This window comes from Schistocerca nitens, chromosome 1 (genome assembly GCF_023898315.1).
Source record: "Schistocerca nitens isolate TAMUIC-IGC-003100 chromosome 1, iqSchNite1.1, whole genome shotgun sequence".
Classification (NCBI taxonomy): domain Eukaryota; kingdom Metazoa; phylum Arthropoda; class Insecta; order Orthoptera; family Acrididae; genus Schistocerca; species Schistocerca nitens.
The window spans coordinates 1,236,280,514-1,236,294,622 of NC_064614.1; the positions used below are offsets into that span (position 1 = coordinate 1,236,280,514).

The following is a 14,109-nucleotide window of genomic DNA, read 5'->3' on the forward strand; positions in this document are numbered from 1 at the left end:
GGAGGCTGTACACTCCCCAGTGTTATAAGTGCACCACCTGATTGCATGACTATGAGATAATGACAATGTCCCACAGAAAAGCAAGTGACTTTCCATTTGACCTGTGGGATACCAGGTCTATCACAGATGCAAGAAAACAACATAAATGGCATCACAACTCAAACGCATATCCCACAACAGTGAAGAACAAGCCCAGCACCACAGAGAGCTATGTCCAGAGCTCAATAGAGAGATCAGGGAAACCACTGCAGAAGCTGATCTGGCCTCAATGCCCAATGCAGCAGAGCCATGTGGGCGCGGACATGGGTCCAGGAGCCAGGAGCTATGACAGACTCATAGTCCTTGATGCAGAAGGTGATTTTTAGAGCTTGATTGGAGATGATCCATTGATGATGTGACCCACTGAGAAAACAGAATCTCAAGATGACAACTGGCATACCAGATTCTAATCCTGTACCAAGGCAGGATGCATACAGTCTGTGTCTCATGGCAGGACAGCATGGGCATTTGAATTGGACCTGGTGAACAGCCTGTGTGATGTAGTCTGTCAGTGGGTGTGGGGCTGGTTGTCTGGGTGCTTCCAGTGGGAGCAGTCCAGGCAACTGCACCAACTGGATGGACAAGGTGGAATGACGCTGAGGTGCCTTGTGACTGGTGGCTTCCACTTGTCACTGGCAACTAGGGGTGTGGGCCCTGCTAGAGCATTATCCTGACCACTTCTGGAGTAATTGTCATCTGTTGATGGGTCATCTTCCACTCAGTGAAAAAAATAAACTGCTCTGGAAGCAGTCAAGATGTAAGCTGGCTAGAATCTGTCAGTTCAACCTTTAGTTGGCTTGCCGTTGTACACAATGTGGACTGTTCTCTTGCCATGAGTGATTGCATAGTGTGGCCCCAGTTGGTTGGCCAGTGTGGTGGCTGTGCCACATTGGTGCTGAACATAACGTGAGTACAGCACTGCAGATCTGCTTGTACGAAGACTTTGCCATTGCCGTGCCATGCCGGTACATGTGGTCAGAGGCCAGACATTTGGATGCATAGACATTTTGTCAGTGATGGGCATAGGTGTTATGTGGTGGTGGTACTTGTTCATAGACAATGTTGGCGGATGAAGTACCAGTCTCATTGTTCAGAGTTACTCAGGCTGAGCTGTACCAGTGGGAGTGCTTCAGTCCAGGCATCGTCACAGCAAGTTAGAGAGGCCTTTAGTGTCCTATGGAGCTGCTCAGCTATGCCTTTAGGACAGTGAGTGGTAATTGGTAGTCTTGTGTAACTGCATACCACAAAGTCACGTAACGTGTATGCATAACGTGCAGTCACCTGGTGGCCACAATCTGTTATGATGTGATTACAGCAGGCAAAGTTTATCACTCAGGTGTTGATGATGGTGGTGTTGATGGACTCAATGGCGGTGTTAGCTATGGGCATTCACTCCAGTCAGTGAGTGAAGCAGTCCAGTGTTGTCAACAAGTAATGCTTGCCACAGAATGGGAAATGGCTGCCTCATAGTTTTCAGAAAAGGCATTTAATATTGCGTAGGATGTTTTATTAAATTCCCAGTCAAGTGTTAGAAGATTTACATCACTTCCAGTGATAACAGTATGATTAGGAAATGTACATAGAGTAAAAGTCCAATATACCATTGTCGAATATACCATGAGACCAGTTATAGTGGGGTGTAAAAGCCTTATTAAAGTCTGCATTTCTTTTCTGTATTATCATTAACCCATGTTAAATCCAAGTCCTGAAACAATAACTGAAGGGATAGGGGTAACTAAACTCAATTTTCTCTTATTATTATTATGGCACTGATATTTTTTTCCTGCCCACACATATTCCTGAATGTAACAATATATAATAATATAAATTAAGATAAAGAATGAATTACTGTGTACAAAGTTGGAAAATATGCAATAGAAGGTTTTCAATTAATTGATACAATCCACATATAAATTGGACTTGTGGTTTGATTTATAAGCAATTTTGAAGCTAGTGGAGAAGGAGAATTCATGGGAGTGCAGGATATATGTGTTTGCCACTGTTCCAAAAGTCAAGAGGAGAAATGAGCAGTGAGGGTGCTGACATGTATAGAAGAAGTGTCTTTCGGAGGAGCAAAAGTAGATTCTCAAACCTTGTAGAACGTTGGCATATGGAGACACTGCTGGTGAAACCAAAAAGTAAGACGCAGTTTGAGTGGAGTGATACCCATTGTTTGCGACAGACTGTGACAACAGCTGGATGAGTACAGATCATGTCACTGGTGTTGATGATGTCTCAGTGGAGCAATAAGCTCAATTAGTAGTTTATTTTATGTTGCTAAGTGAAATATGTACTACTGCACAGGAAGTGGCTTTGATAGATCAAAAGTTTTATTTTGAATGATGACAGTAGTTACAGACTTAGATATGGTTAGATCAAATGAACAAAGCTTATGCCACTCCACTCCGTCATTGCTTTCCACTGCAATGGTGAGTAAGACTATGCTATCTATCATGCTACAGATATTCTCGGTGTTGTTGAAAATACATAATACAAATGGAGACTTTAATGCAATTTATTTCCTGGTAACTAAATTGCATTAAAGTCAGCATTTGTGTTATGCATTTTCTACATTGTATATAAGCTGATTTCTGACTTGACAAGACTTTTAGTCTCAATATTATTTTAGATAATCATGGATGGCCTTATGGCCATGATTTAGTTGGTAAATGTAATAGGAGTGGAGAATCCTTTTGTGAATGATTTCAACCAGTATTTCAATGTATTGGTGTATAAATTCCTGTGTGGTAGAGTATTTTATCCAGGTATCATTAAATGTGTGTGAATAATGCTCAGCCCAGTATTGTACCTCCCACTGGTGTCACAGGTTTGTAAAGAATACATTGGGAAGGTGATTACTCTGAAAGAAGGGCTCCCATAGAGATTTCTTGAATTCAAACAATGAAAACTCCAGGTAGGAATGTCAACAATGTAGGAAAAGACAGATTGCTATTTACCGTAAAGAAGACACACTAAGTTGCAGCCAGGTGCACTTGAGTTGGTGGTCATGTGTGCATGAGGTGTGCTTGCTCGTGTGTATGAATGGTGTTGCCTCTCTTCTACTGATGAAAATAGTAGCTGAAAACTTTAGGTAAGAGTCTTTTAATTATGCCTGTCCTTTCCTACATTGTTGATTCCTTGAATTCTGTTGTTTTGCACTTTCCACTTTGTTTATGAATGTGATACATATGTATATGAACATAATTGGAGGACACAGGATCTCAAAAATGTAATTCCCTTTCACCAGAGGAGCTTGATAGTTATTTTCTGGTCATCAAATCTCTTCCCTGGCCTATCATTTCATTAAAATGTGTTGAATGTGTCACCAGGACTACTGAGCAAGGCAGCATAATGGTTAGCACACAGCCTCGCATTCAGGAGGATGATAGTTCAAACCCACATCCAGCCATCCACATTTATGTTTTCTGTGATTTCCCTAAATCATTCCAGGAAAATGCTGGGATGTTTCCTTTGAAAGGGCATGGCTGATTTCCTTCCCCATCCCTGACACTGTCTGAGCTTGTGCTCCGACTCTAATGCTCTTGATGTCGATAGGATGTTAAACCCAACCTTCCTTTCTTCTTCCCAGAAGGACTACATGGTCAGAGCATTCACAGTGAAAGTGAAGCAGGTGAGTTTTACAGGACATAGTATCACTGAACTTGCCAACTCATTGGGCCAAGCAGGTGGATGCAAGTTACGGAGTGAATGGGCATGCCTTGTAACTTGGCTAGCTGCCACTGATGAGAATTTGTTTTCATAGAGGCATTGTATTTTTTAGTTTTCAACTAACTGATAGAAGAAAACGCTACAAAATTAGAAGACAGGTGAATAAGTTACAACTTGGATACGTCTCATGGTTAATATTGTGACACATCAATAAAATGACTATATAACAATGTTTGATGACAATCAAAGTGAGCACAGCCATAATGCTCATCGTGCACTATTCATTCAGAGTCTAGATTTATCTGCACTTGTTATGATGTCCCAAAAACAAAAAGCATATTCAGAGAGTGATAAACTAAAATCTATTTATCAAGAGAAGGATGGTGATACAAAATAAAGTTTAGCACATGGGTGTAGTGTAACTGAAGTGACAATCAGGGCATGGTTGAAAGAAGACAATAAACTTACAAGTTTAATACAGGTGAAAGTGCTGTAGGAATGGACAGAAAAGAAGGAAAAGTAGAAAAAACAGTGAACTTGATGAATGAGTTTGTAGGCGGTTTTTAATAAAACAGAGTGAAGAAGTACCACTTCACAGCTTCCTGAAATTGTACACGAAGTAATGGTAGATGAAAATTCCAATGATCATCAAGTATATAATTGTGCTGAAACATCACTTTATTGTCCACTGCTTCCAACCAGAACTCTTAATCTGAAAAACTCAGGAAATAAGACATGTTTCAAAATAGATGAAAACAAAAATACCCTTCTTTTTGACACAAATAAACATCCTTGCATAGGCAAAAGTAGGACCCAAAGTATTGAAGCATGCAAACATGTCATCATTACAGTTCAAATACATGCATTCAAAGAATGCTTAGGTTTTAATAAAAGTTTGTTCCATTAATAAAAAAGTACCTGCAATCACTTGAGTGAAGAGAAGAGCTCTAATAATCTTTGATCGCTGTTGGCCTTGTGCACATGGTGATGGGTTGCAGTCAAAAGATGTGAAAAATAAAAATTTAGTTTTCCCGAAAGAAACAACAGCATTAATTCACCCACAGAATCAGGTCATCACACAAGTATTTAATGCCAACTTCAGATGAAGAAATGGAATGCTTTTGAAATCTGTAAATCTGAAAACTACTGAGTACTCAGTAGGCTGGCATGTCAAAGCATCTGTCTAGCTGTTATTAGAAATTGCTGGAGCAAGTGTTGTATTGAATAAAATGCAACAGATGTAGAATGTAGTGACACAGGTTTCAACAGCAGTGACATCCAGTCTGCCCATGATATTCTGGGGTGTAACACTGATGAAGACTTGAACTGCAGGGCAGTTATCAACAACAAGAAACCAATTTTGGAATCACAGATAACATAGACATTATTGATGCTACATGAAATGAAAGTGGTGAAATGGACAAAGATGATGACGAATAAGTAGAAGAAGAAAGCATAGAAGATATTCCCAATACACAAGAAATATTGGATAATATAAACAAAGTGGTAACATGGATGGAGAGATAAGTGAACCCAACCAAAATTCAGTTGTTGCACATGATGAACATAAAACAATACTCAAATTATCTATCACATAAAATCAAACTGACTTCTTTAAAGCAGTACAAAAATGAACATGTATCAGCTTATAGACATGGTTGTAAATAGTTGTGTATTTTGTAATATATTATTTGGAACTACTGTTGTGTTATTGTTTGTTTGTCACTTTAGTGAAGTTTATCTGATTGCTATATTTGGTAAGTTTTTTAAATGTTTAACTTCTAATGTTCTTTAAATTTCTACTGTATGAGCAAACTGAGATTTTCTCTGAAGTATTTTGTTACATCTGGATATGAGCCTAGTGCAGGGCTTAACAACTGGCCGGTTTTGAGCGCGAGTACTCGCGTCTGCTCAGGCACGTGCTCGCGAGCAGGTGCAAGGTCGCGGAGTAGGGAGGGAGGGGAGGGGGGGGAAATGCGCGCGCAAGTTTGAATGTGTTCTCGCATTCTTAGCAGATTTAACTAGCCATCTGAATGCTTTGAACATTTTACTACAAGGTAAAGATCTGCTAATTACTCATTTCATAGATCGAATACAAGCTTTTAAAATGAAATTGACACTTTGGGTGAGTCAGCTGGAAACAGGAAATCTAGCTCATTTTCCTAAATTATCATCCATGCAAGATGTTCACAAAGACTGTGAACGTTATTAAAATAGTTTAGTTGCCCTTAAGGAAGAATTTGATCAACGCTTTCAAGATCCGACAGCACTAGACAGTGATTTTGATTCGTTCTCTCCATATTCAACGAATATTGAAGAGATTCGTCCTGAGCTGGAACTAGAAATTATTGGCCTGAAGTGTGACAGAGAATACAGAGACAAATTTCAGAACAAGAAAAAAATTTGGAATTATACAGACACTTCCCTCAGGACAGATTTCCTCGTTTGCACAAACTGGCGGCTACAATAATATCAATGTTCGGTTTCACGTATGTTTGTGAACAACTGTTCTCTGCAATGAAATGTAACAAGACGCGCCTGAGAAATGCATTGCCTGATCGAAATTTAAACTGCACGCTGCGCCTACAATGCATAATAACAATTACTCCGAACGCAGACGCAATTGTAAAGGGCAAAAAGTACAAGATAACCGAGAATCCCACACTTCAATGACACCTTTTATTGTGTAAAAGTTCACAAATTAATACGAATGCAGAGGTATACACTAAGCTAGTAAAATTATGTGGCACGTGTACATTCTCCTTTATTTGTCTCATTTGTCGCGGTAATAATAATTCGTGAGTGATATCCCTGCAGGTGGCCGCGGATTTACATTGACTGGCGGCAGCTGTTGTGTGCCCCATGTGACTCTCCCCACTCTCTGCTCTGGTCCGGTAGTGGGGGTAGCGTGCTCGCGCTGCTCCGTGCTCGCTCCTTGCTGCTCACAGCTTGCTCCGCGAGCACGTATGTTGTGAAGCCCTGGCCTAGTGGATGACGGAAGGATCCTGTTATAAGAATATGCCGACCTCCACCTCTAATACTCACTGTTGCCCAAATAACATTACATGCAGGTTCAGTTGCTGTCTCAGTGGATTTAAAACTTTGGAGTACTATAATAAATACATCACCTTTATTTCCCACTAACTTATCATTTTGATATACACTGGGATTTATTTTTAAAAAGTTGTTGCTGTCAGTTTTGGGCTTTAGCCAATTTACTGTAATGACTATTCTATGAGCTTTGATCTTAGAAGTTCTTTGAAGTCTAACACCTGGTTGTGAATAATTTGGCAGTTAATTACTAGGATTTTAATAGTCTCATCTGTGAGAGATATTTCTTTGGGTCTTAACACTAATTCTTTGAATGGTCCACATGTATCATTATCTGGGCTTAATGGAATATCACCTAACTTAAAAATGCTTGTGTGCACCCACACTTAGTCATCTACCTCTGATGTGTAGTACAAGCCTGAGCCATTTAGGGGCACTCTACATTTCTCAAAACTATGGCACAAGTCTAGAAAGCTTGTCATTTTCTATTTGAGCCATAACAGAAGGGCCATGATCAGTTCTGGTGTCAACACTGCAGACTGTGAGCTTTCTTAACATTCTCTGAGCAAGGTTGGTCATCTCAACCTCCTCACCAATCACTGGAATGATGCAAGAACATGGCTGCCAACTATTATGGATTGTCCACAACTATTATGGATTTATCATTTAATTATGGAGATATGAGGCATTACTAAAAAATTAAGGAAAAGACATTTTACAATTTGATGTTTTGAAATAAATCAAAAAGGGTATGGTTTACATTTTGCTGAATTCAAAACATGTTCTACAACATTGTTTGTGGCTAGAACTAAATTCTGGTAAACCTTCTGGGATGTAAGGTCGTGGTCCATGAAACTCTTCAGCTCCTAACGTTTCGTCCAGAGCAAGACTCACCGGAGGAGAAACACCCCTCTGAAGATGTCCAGCGCAGCTCTGGACGAAACGTTAGGAGCTGAAGAGTTTCATGGACCACGACCTTACATCCCGGAAGGTTTACCAGAAGATATGTCATCTGGTCGTGAAAGCCTTCATACTATGATTAGAACTAAATTACCTGTGCTCATAACATGTTGATAGCACGTTGGCAACTTAGCATCTGTGTTCCATGACTGTGTCTATATAGATCCTCATTAAATGCTGTTAAGTAGCGGTAGTGTATGTTTTTGCTCTGTTAGTGTTGTCCTTACATGTATTCATTTACAAAATGGAATGGACAAGAAGCAAAATTTATGAACTTGTCACACACTATTAGGTGGAGGAGTGCCTCTTAAATGTTAAACGGAGAAGCATTAAAGAGAAGTATGACTCCCTAAAAAGAAAAAAAATTCTCAATACCACAGCAACAATGACACCAGGATTTGTTGTCTGACTCTAGAAAACAGAAAGTTATGGGCTGCCATTGTGCAAGAGGATAGTAACCAAAAAAATATGTATGACACTTTCTATGAGGTAGAAATGAATGTATGTATGTAGGATGCAGCAGTCGCTATTAAACATGGATATGCCAAGGGGATCATCAACTGCAAATGCCCCTGTCACATTAACTGGAAGTGTGAGTGATGTTGAGGATGAAGTAGTTTTCTTTATTGAAGATGATAATTTGGATTAATTTTAATAAAAATAAATATATGACCAACTAAATATCTCTTCTTTATTTAGGATCACAAAATGCCTGAAATATAGCATTTAAAGGTCTAAATCAAGTTTCTAATATTTCAATTTTTGTGGGGGGGGGGGGGGGGGGGAATGGGGTGGCTGGATCACCCTCCATAACTGCCATTTGATTACAGAAAGCTTCTTCTCAAGATTGGCAGCTATGCAAGTATGAGATCAGAGCTGAGAAAGTATGTGCAACACAATCTGCAGTTCTTTGCACCCTGTTTCTTCAAGGTTGCCAGAAGTCTCTTCAACATGTTCAATAAAGCTTAGACGCATACACACCAATTGCACAAGGCGAGCCTTCATATTCCTTTATGCTTTTTCTGTAAGGTGAACATTATTCTCTATATGTTTCAACTACCAACAATTACCTGCCTGCTACCCTTTTGCATATGCTTCCCCCTGACACAGGGCACATCTGCCTTCCCAACAGGTGACATGAGTCACTGTGGCTCAGTTACAGTTGGAGACAGCACCTTGCATGCTAGAGGACAGTATGTGAGACACTTCTCAGAGAATGCCAAGGTTATATCCTGCAAGGGGATGGTACATTGTGCCACATAACATTCTCTGCAGGCTTCTTTAGCTGCTATGCCTGCTGGATTATTTTCTCTGCTGTGTACATTGGTGTAGGGCACTGAAGGAATCAGAACAGATGAGAAATTTGTTCCCTCAGTGACACCTCATCCTCTCCAGTGCCTTTACCACTGCATGTAGCTCAGCACTAAATATTGTGAACTGTTGAGAAGTTGAAACCTGAGGATGTGGTGGGAGAAGACTACTGAGTAGTCAAGGGGTTCTTCACATTTCAATGCGTGTGCAAGTACAACAATAAAACTTGGTGCTTAAAAAAACTTAAAAATTAACATTGGAGTGCATTCTGTTTTGAAAATTGTCAATTCTACAGTAATTCTGGGCATCTTTAAAAAACCAAGGTAGATTTTTATTGCAACCTTTGTGTAAATCATCAATATCTGCCACATAAATTTCTAAAAGAATGTTTCTTGTGAAAGATCTCATTGTTCTCCAACATGTTTTAGTAGTCATTCAAAAATTAGCAAGCAACTGAGGGGTTTACAGGTGAATGGGTATATAAATACATTTTTTGTGCTTGTCCATGAGGATTTGCTGAGTTGCTGTCAGCCGTTGAGTTGTGGCCCACCAGTCTCAGCATAGGGGCCAGTTGTAAATACCTTCGTGGTTCGACAGATTCCCTCATGGTGAACAGCATCTAATATTTTTAAATATATTCCTCTGACTGACTCATAAACTAGACATCCATCGTTCATCTTTAATCTTAGAAAGGTTTGATAGAACTGGACTAGACAAGTTCAGTCTTCTCAATAAACCTTGTGGCTAACATACTTCAAAATTTTTAATGATTTGTTAAGATATTTCTGATTCCATAAGCACCTGCAGGGTGGGTGGGATGGGAGGGTAGGGGAGCAAGCATCTGGGACTCAAACTATTTATTCATTGCAACATTTTCATGCATTTCTTCTGTCTACAAGTACATATTTGATACATTATCATTATACTTTGAAAGGTCTTTAAAAATTACATTTTTCTGCTCACAAAATGAATGTCCATTTGTCATTAAGCATAACACCCAGTACTACTTGTATGCACATGGAAAACTTATGCTAACTGAATGTTATGTATGTGAAAAATTCAAGGCAGACTGATCTCAAATGTGCACAAATGCCAAATGTAATCATATCTTCACAAGCAATATCGCTATCGAGGATACGATTAATGCACCAGCAGATCGTTGTGTAGATCTTATCACAAAACAAACTTAAATTATTGCTTATAAACTTCAGTTGTTGATTTTTACCTGGAATGCAATATTCCAGTTAGTTGAATGTATTCAATTACAGTCATTGGAAAAGGAATGGACAAGGTACAGGGACACAGTACTAGAAGTGGCTAAAGAATGTCTTGGAACAGTAGTGTGTAAAAGTAGGATGAAGCAAACAGCTTGGTGGAATGACACAGTCAAGGCAGCCTGTAAAAGGAAAAAGAAGGAGTATCAAAAATGGCTACACACTAGAACTCAGGTAGACAGAGAAAGTTATGTTGAAGAAAGAAACAAAGCCAAACAGATAATTGCAGCATCCAAGAAGAAATCTTGGGAAGACTTTGGAAACAGGTTGGAGACTATGGGTCAAGCTGCTGGAAAACCATTCTGGAGTGTAATTAGCAGTCTTTGAAAGGGAGGTAAGAAGGAAATGACAAGTATTTTGGACAGGTCAGGAAAACTGCTGGTGAATCCTGTGGATGCCTTGGGCAGATGGAGGGAATATTTTGATGAGTTGCTCAATGTAGGTGAAAATACGATCAATAATGTTTCAGATTTCGAGGTAGAATGGGATAGGAATGATGATGGAAATAGCATCACATTTGAGGAAGTGGAGAAAATGGTCAATAGATTGCAGTGCAATAAAGCAGCTGGGGTGGATGAAATTAAGTCGGAACTCATCAAATACAGTGGAATGTCAGGTCTTAAATGGCTACACGGGATAATTGAAATGGTCTGGGAATCAGGACAGGTTCCACCAGACTGGACAAAAGCAGCAATCACACCAATCTTTAAACATGGAAACAAAAGATTGTAACAGCTACAGAGGTATCTCTTTAATCAGTGTTGTGGGTAAAATCTTCTCAGGTATTGTTGAAAGGAAAGTGCGAGTACTAGTTGAGGACAAATTGGATGAAAATCAGTGTGGGTTTAGGCCTCTTAGAAGTTGTAAGGACCAGATCTTTAGCTTACGGCAAATAATGGAGAAGTGTTATGAGTGGAACAGGGAATTGTATCTATGCTTTATAGATCTAGAAAAGGCATATGACTGGTTTCCTAGGAGGAAGTTATTGTCTGTTCTATGAGATTATGGAATAGGAGGCAAACTTTTGCAAGTAATTAAAGGTCTTTACATGGATAGTCAGGCAGCAGTTAGAGTTGACGATAAATTGAGTTCATGGTTCAGAGTAGTTTCAAGGGTAAGACAAGGCTGCAACCTGTCTCCACTGTTGTTCATATTATGTTGAAAACAATAGACTGGCTGGGTGAGATCAAGATATGTGAACACAAAATAAGCAGTCTTGCATATGCGGATGACTTAGTTGTGATGGCAGATTCGATTGAAAGTTTGCAAAGTAATATTTCAGAGCTAGATCAGAAATGTAAGGACTATGGTATGAAGATTAGCATCTCCAAAACGAAAGTAATGTCAGTGGGAAAGAAATATAAACGGATTGAGTGCCAAATAGGAGGAACAAAGTTAGAACAGGTGGACGGTTTCAAGTACTTAGGATGCATATTCTCACAGAATGGCAACATAGTGAAAGAACAGGAAGCGATTTGTAACAAAGCTAATGCAGTGAGTGCTCAGCTATGATCTACTCTCTTCTGCAAGAAGGAAGTCAGTACCAAGACTAAGTTATCTGTGCACCGTTCAATCTTTCAACCAACTTTGTTGTATGGGAGCGAATGCTGGGTGGATTCAGGTTACCTTATCAACAAGGTTGAGGTTACGGATATGAAAGTAGCTAGGATGATTGCAGGTACTAGTAGATGGGAACAATAGCAGGAGGGCATCCACAATGAGGAAATCAAAGAAAAACTGGGAATGGACTCTATAGATGTAGCAGTCAGGGCGAACAGGCTTAGATGATGGGGTCATGTTACACGCATGGGAGAAGCAAGGTTACCCAAGAGACTCATGGGTTCAGCAGTAGAGGGTAGGAGGAGTCGGGGCAGACCGAGGAGAAGGTACCTGGATTCGGTTAAGAATGATTTTGAAGTAATAGGTTTAACATCAGAAGAGGCACCAATGTTAGCACTGAATAGGGGATCATAGAGGAATTTTATAAGGGGGCTATGCTCCAGACTGAATGCTGAAAGGCATAATCAGTCTTAAATGATGATGATAATGATGATGATGATGCATTATTCTTTAATTTTGATTAAAACTCTAAAATGGAGGAATATACAGCATTATCTGTAACAGTATTTTATTCACTTCTAAACAATTTTAAGCTCATTAGTTACATTTCAAAGTTTACTTTCAAAATTGGAATGTTTATTTCTCATCATTTTGAGTTTTTCATAATGTTGTGTTTCTTTTCCAATTTTATAATTTATTTTTTTTTTAATTTATGCTTTTAATAATTGTATGCAAGCAGGTTCTACCTCAAGAAATTCTGTATTTACCAGTAAGTCTGTATATTTCAGTCTGTGATATTATGAGCACTATAACTCAAATGATTACATCAGTGTTAATTTTGTTTCATGTAAGCATAGTGTTTTGTCTTCTTCTCAAAAAACTATTAAGAGAATTATTAATGGAAAAAAGAAGGAATTCATTTAGTAAAATATTTTTATAGAAAATAATTTCTCTTCATTTGTTGTTACAGGCCGTAGCCTATCAACTAGCAGGAGCTACAGCAATCTTCATCTGGTCTGTTTGCCTTAGTTTGATAATGTTTGGCACAATGCGTTGTGTTGGCATTTTCCGGGTTAGTCTTGAAGATGAGCTGCAAGGTAATTTTATATTAATACTAGCTTTTTACCCATATCTTCATCCACATACACTTATATCACACTCTTTGCACATATACCTCCTAACAACCTGTCTCTCTACTTCCTGCCTCCTTATAATTGGTCCTTGTACCTCCTGCCTGCCCACACCTCCTCCCACATCCACCTACCTGCCTCCTCACACCATCTCTCCCTTCAACCTCACGTTCTCTCCCTCTTCCTTTTTCACTTGCCCATTACCCCTCCCTAACTTTCACCTGCCTCCTATACCTCTCCCTTCTCCCCCTTCTCTCTGTCCATAAGCTTCTCCCCCTCTCTCTGTCCATCTTCTACCTTCCCCCCTATCCATTCCCTTCTTTGTCTTCCTCTCTCTCCCTACCTCCTCCTCTCCTATTCTCTGACCATCTGTTTATCCCTTCCCCTGTCCCTCTATGCATTTCCTTTTTCACTTCTCTCTTCTCTCTTCTGCCCATTCCATCCCCCACCCCCTCCCCTGCCCATCGAACTGTCCATTTTTCACTCCCTTTTCTCTGTCCATCTGCTCCTTCTCTCTTTGTCCACCACCTACTACATCTTTTTGTCCATACCTCTGACAGTTGCCTTCTTCTCCCTCTCACTGTCCATCTCCTGCATCATCCATTTTCATTTCCATCCTAATGGGAGGATATAGTACTTACCTCCACAGTGCTTCTTTCAAACAACAAGTAGTACTTGTACTAAGTTTGGCTGAAGTCGATACAGTGGTTTAGGAGGAGATGTGGAAAATACACACACACACACACACACACAAACACACACACACACACACACACACACACACACACACACACACACACACATCAACTTCTTACATAAACACACACACAATTATGTATTGCAGTCTTCTATTAGGAATGAAACAAGATAAACTATTTCTCTCTCCTCTCTTCCACCTGCTTCGTCACACCCTGCCCCTCTTCCAACTGCTGCCTTACACCATGCCTCTCTTCCACCTGTCTCTTCACAGACTGTACCTATGCCATCTGCCTCCTCACAAACCATCCCTTTTCCATCTCTCTTGTCACAACATGTCCCCTAGGCACCTGTCTCCCCACATCTCCTTCCACTTCCTGCCTTCTCACATCAGTTCCTTTTCTACCTGCCCCCCACCA

At 39.8% G+C, this 14,109-nt stretch overlaps 1 protein-coding gene across 1 annotated transcript in view; it reads left to right on the forward strand.

Annotated features, from left to right (window-relative positions):
• The window catches only part of LOC126201595 (putative ammonium transporter 1), a 362,485-nt gene that overhangs the window by 302,328 nt on the left and 46,048 nt on the right, over positions 1–14,109 (forward strand). Inside the window, exon 9 of the mRNA XM_049936797.1 lies at positions 12,835–12,961. Coding sequence (XP_049792754.1) covers positions 12,835–12,961 — 127 coding nt within the window. The remainder of the gene's footprint in view (positions 1–12,834; positions 12,962–14,109) is intronic.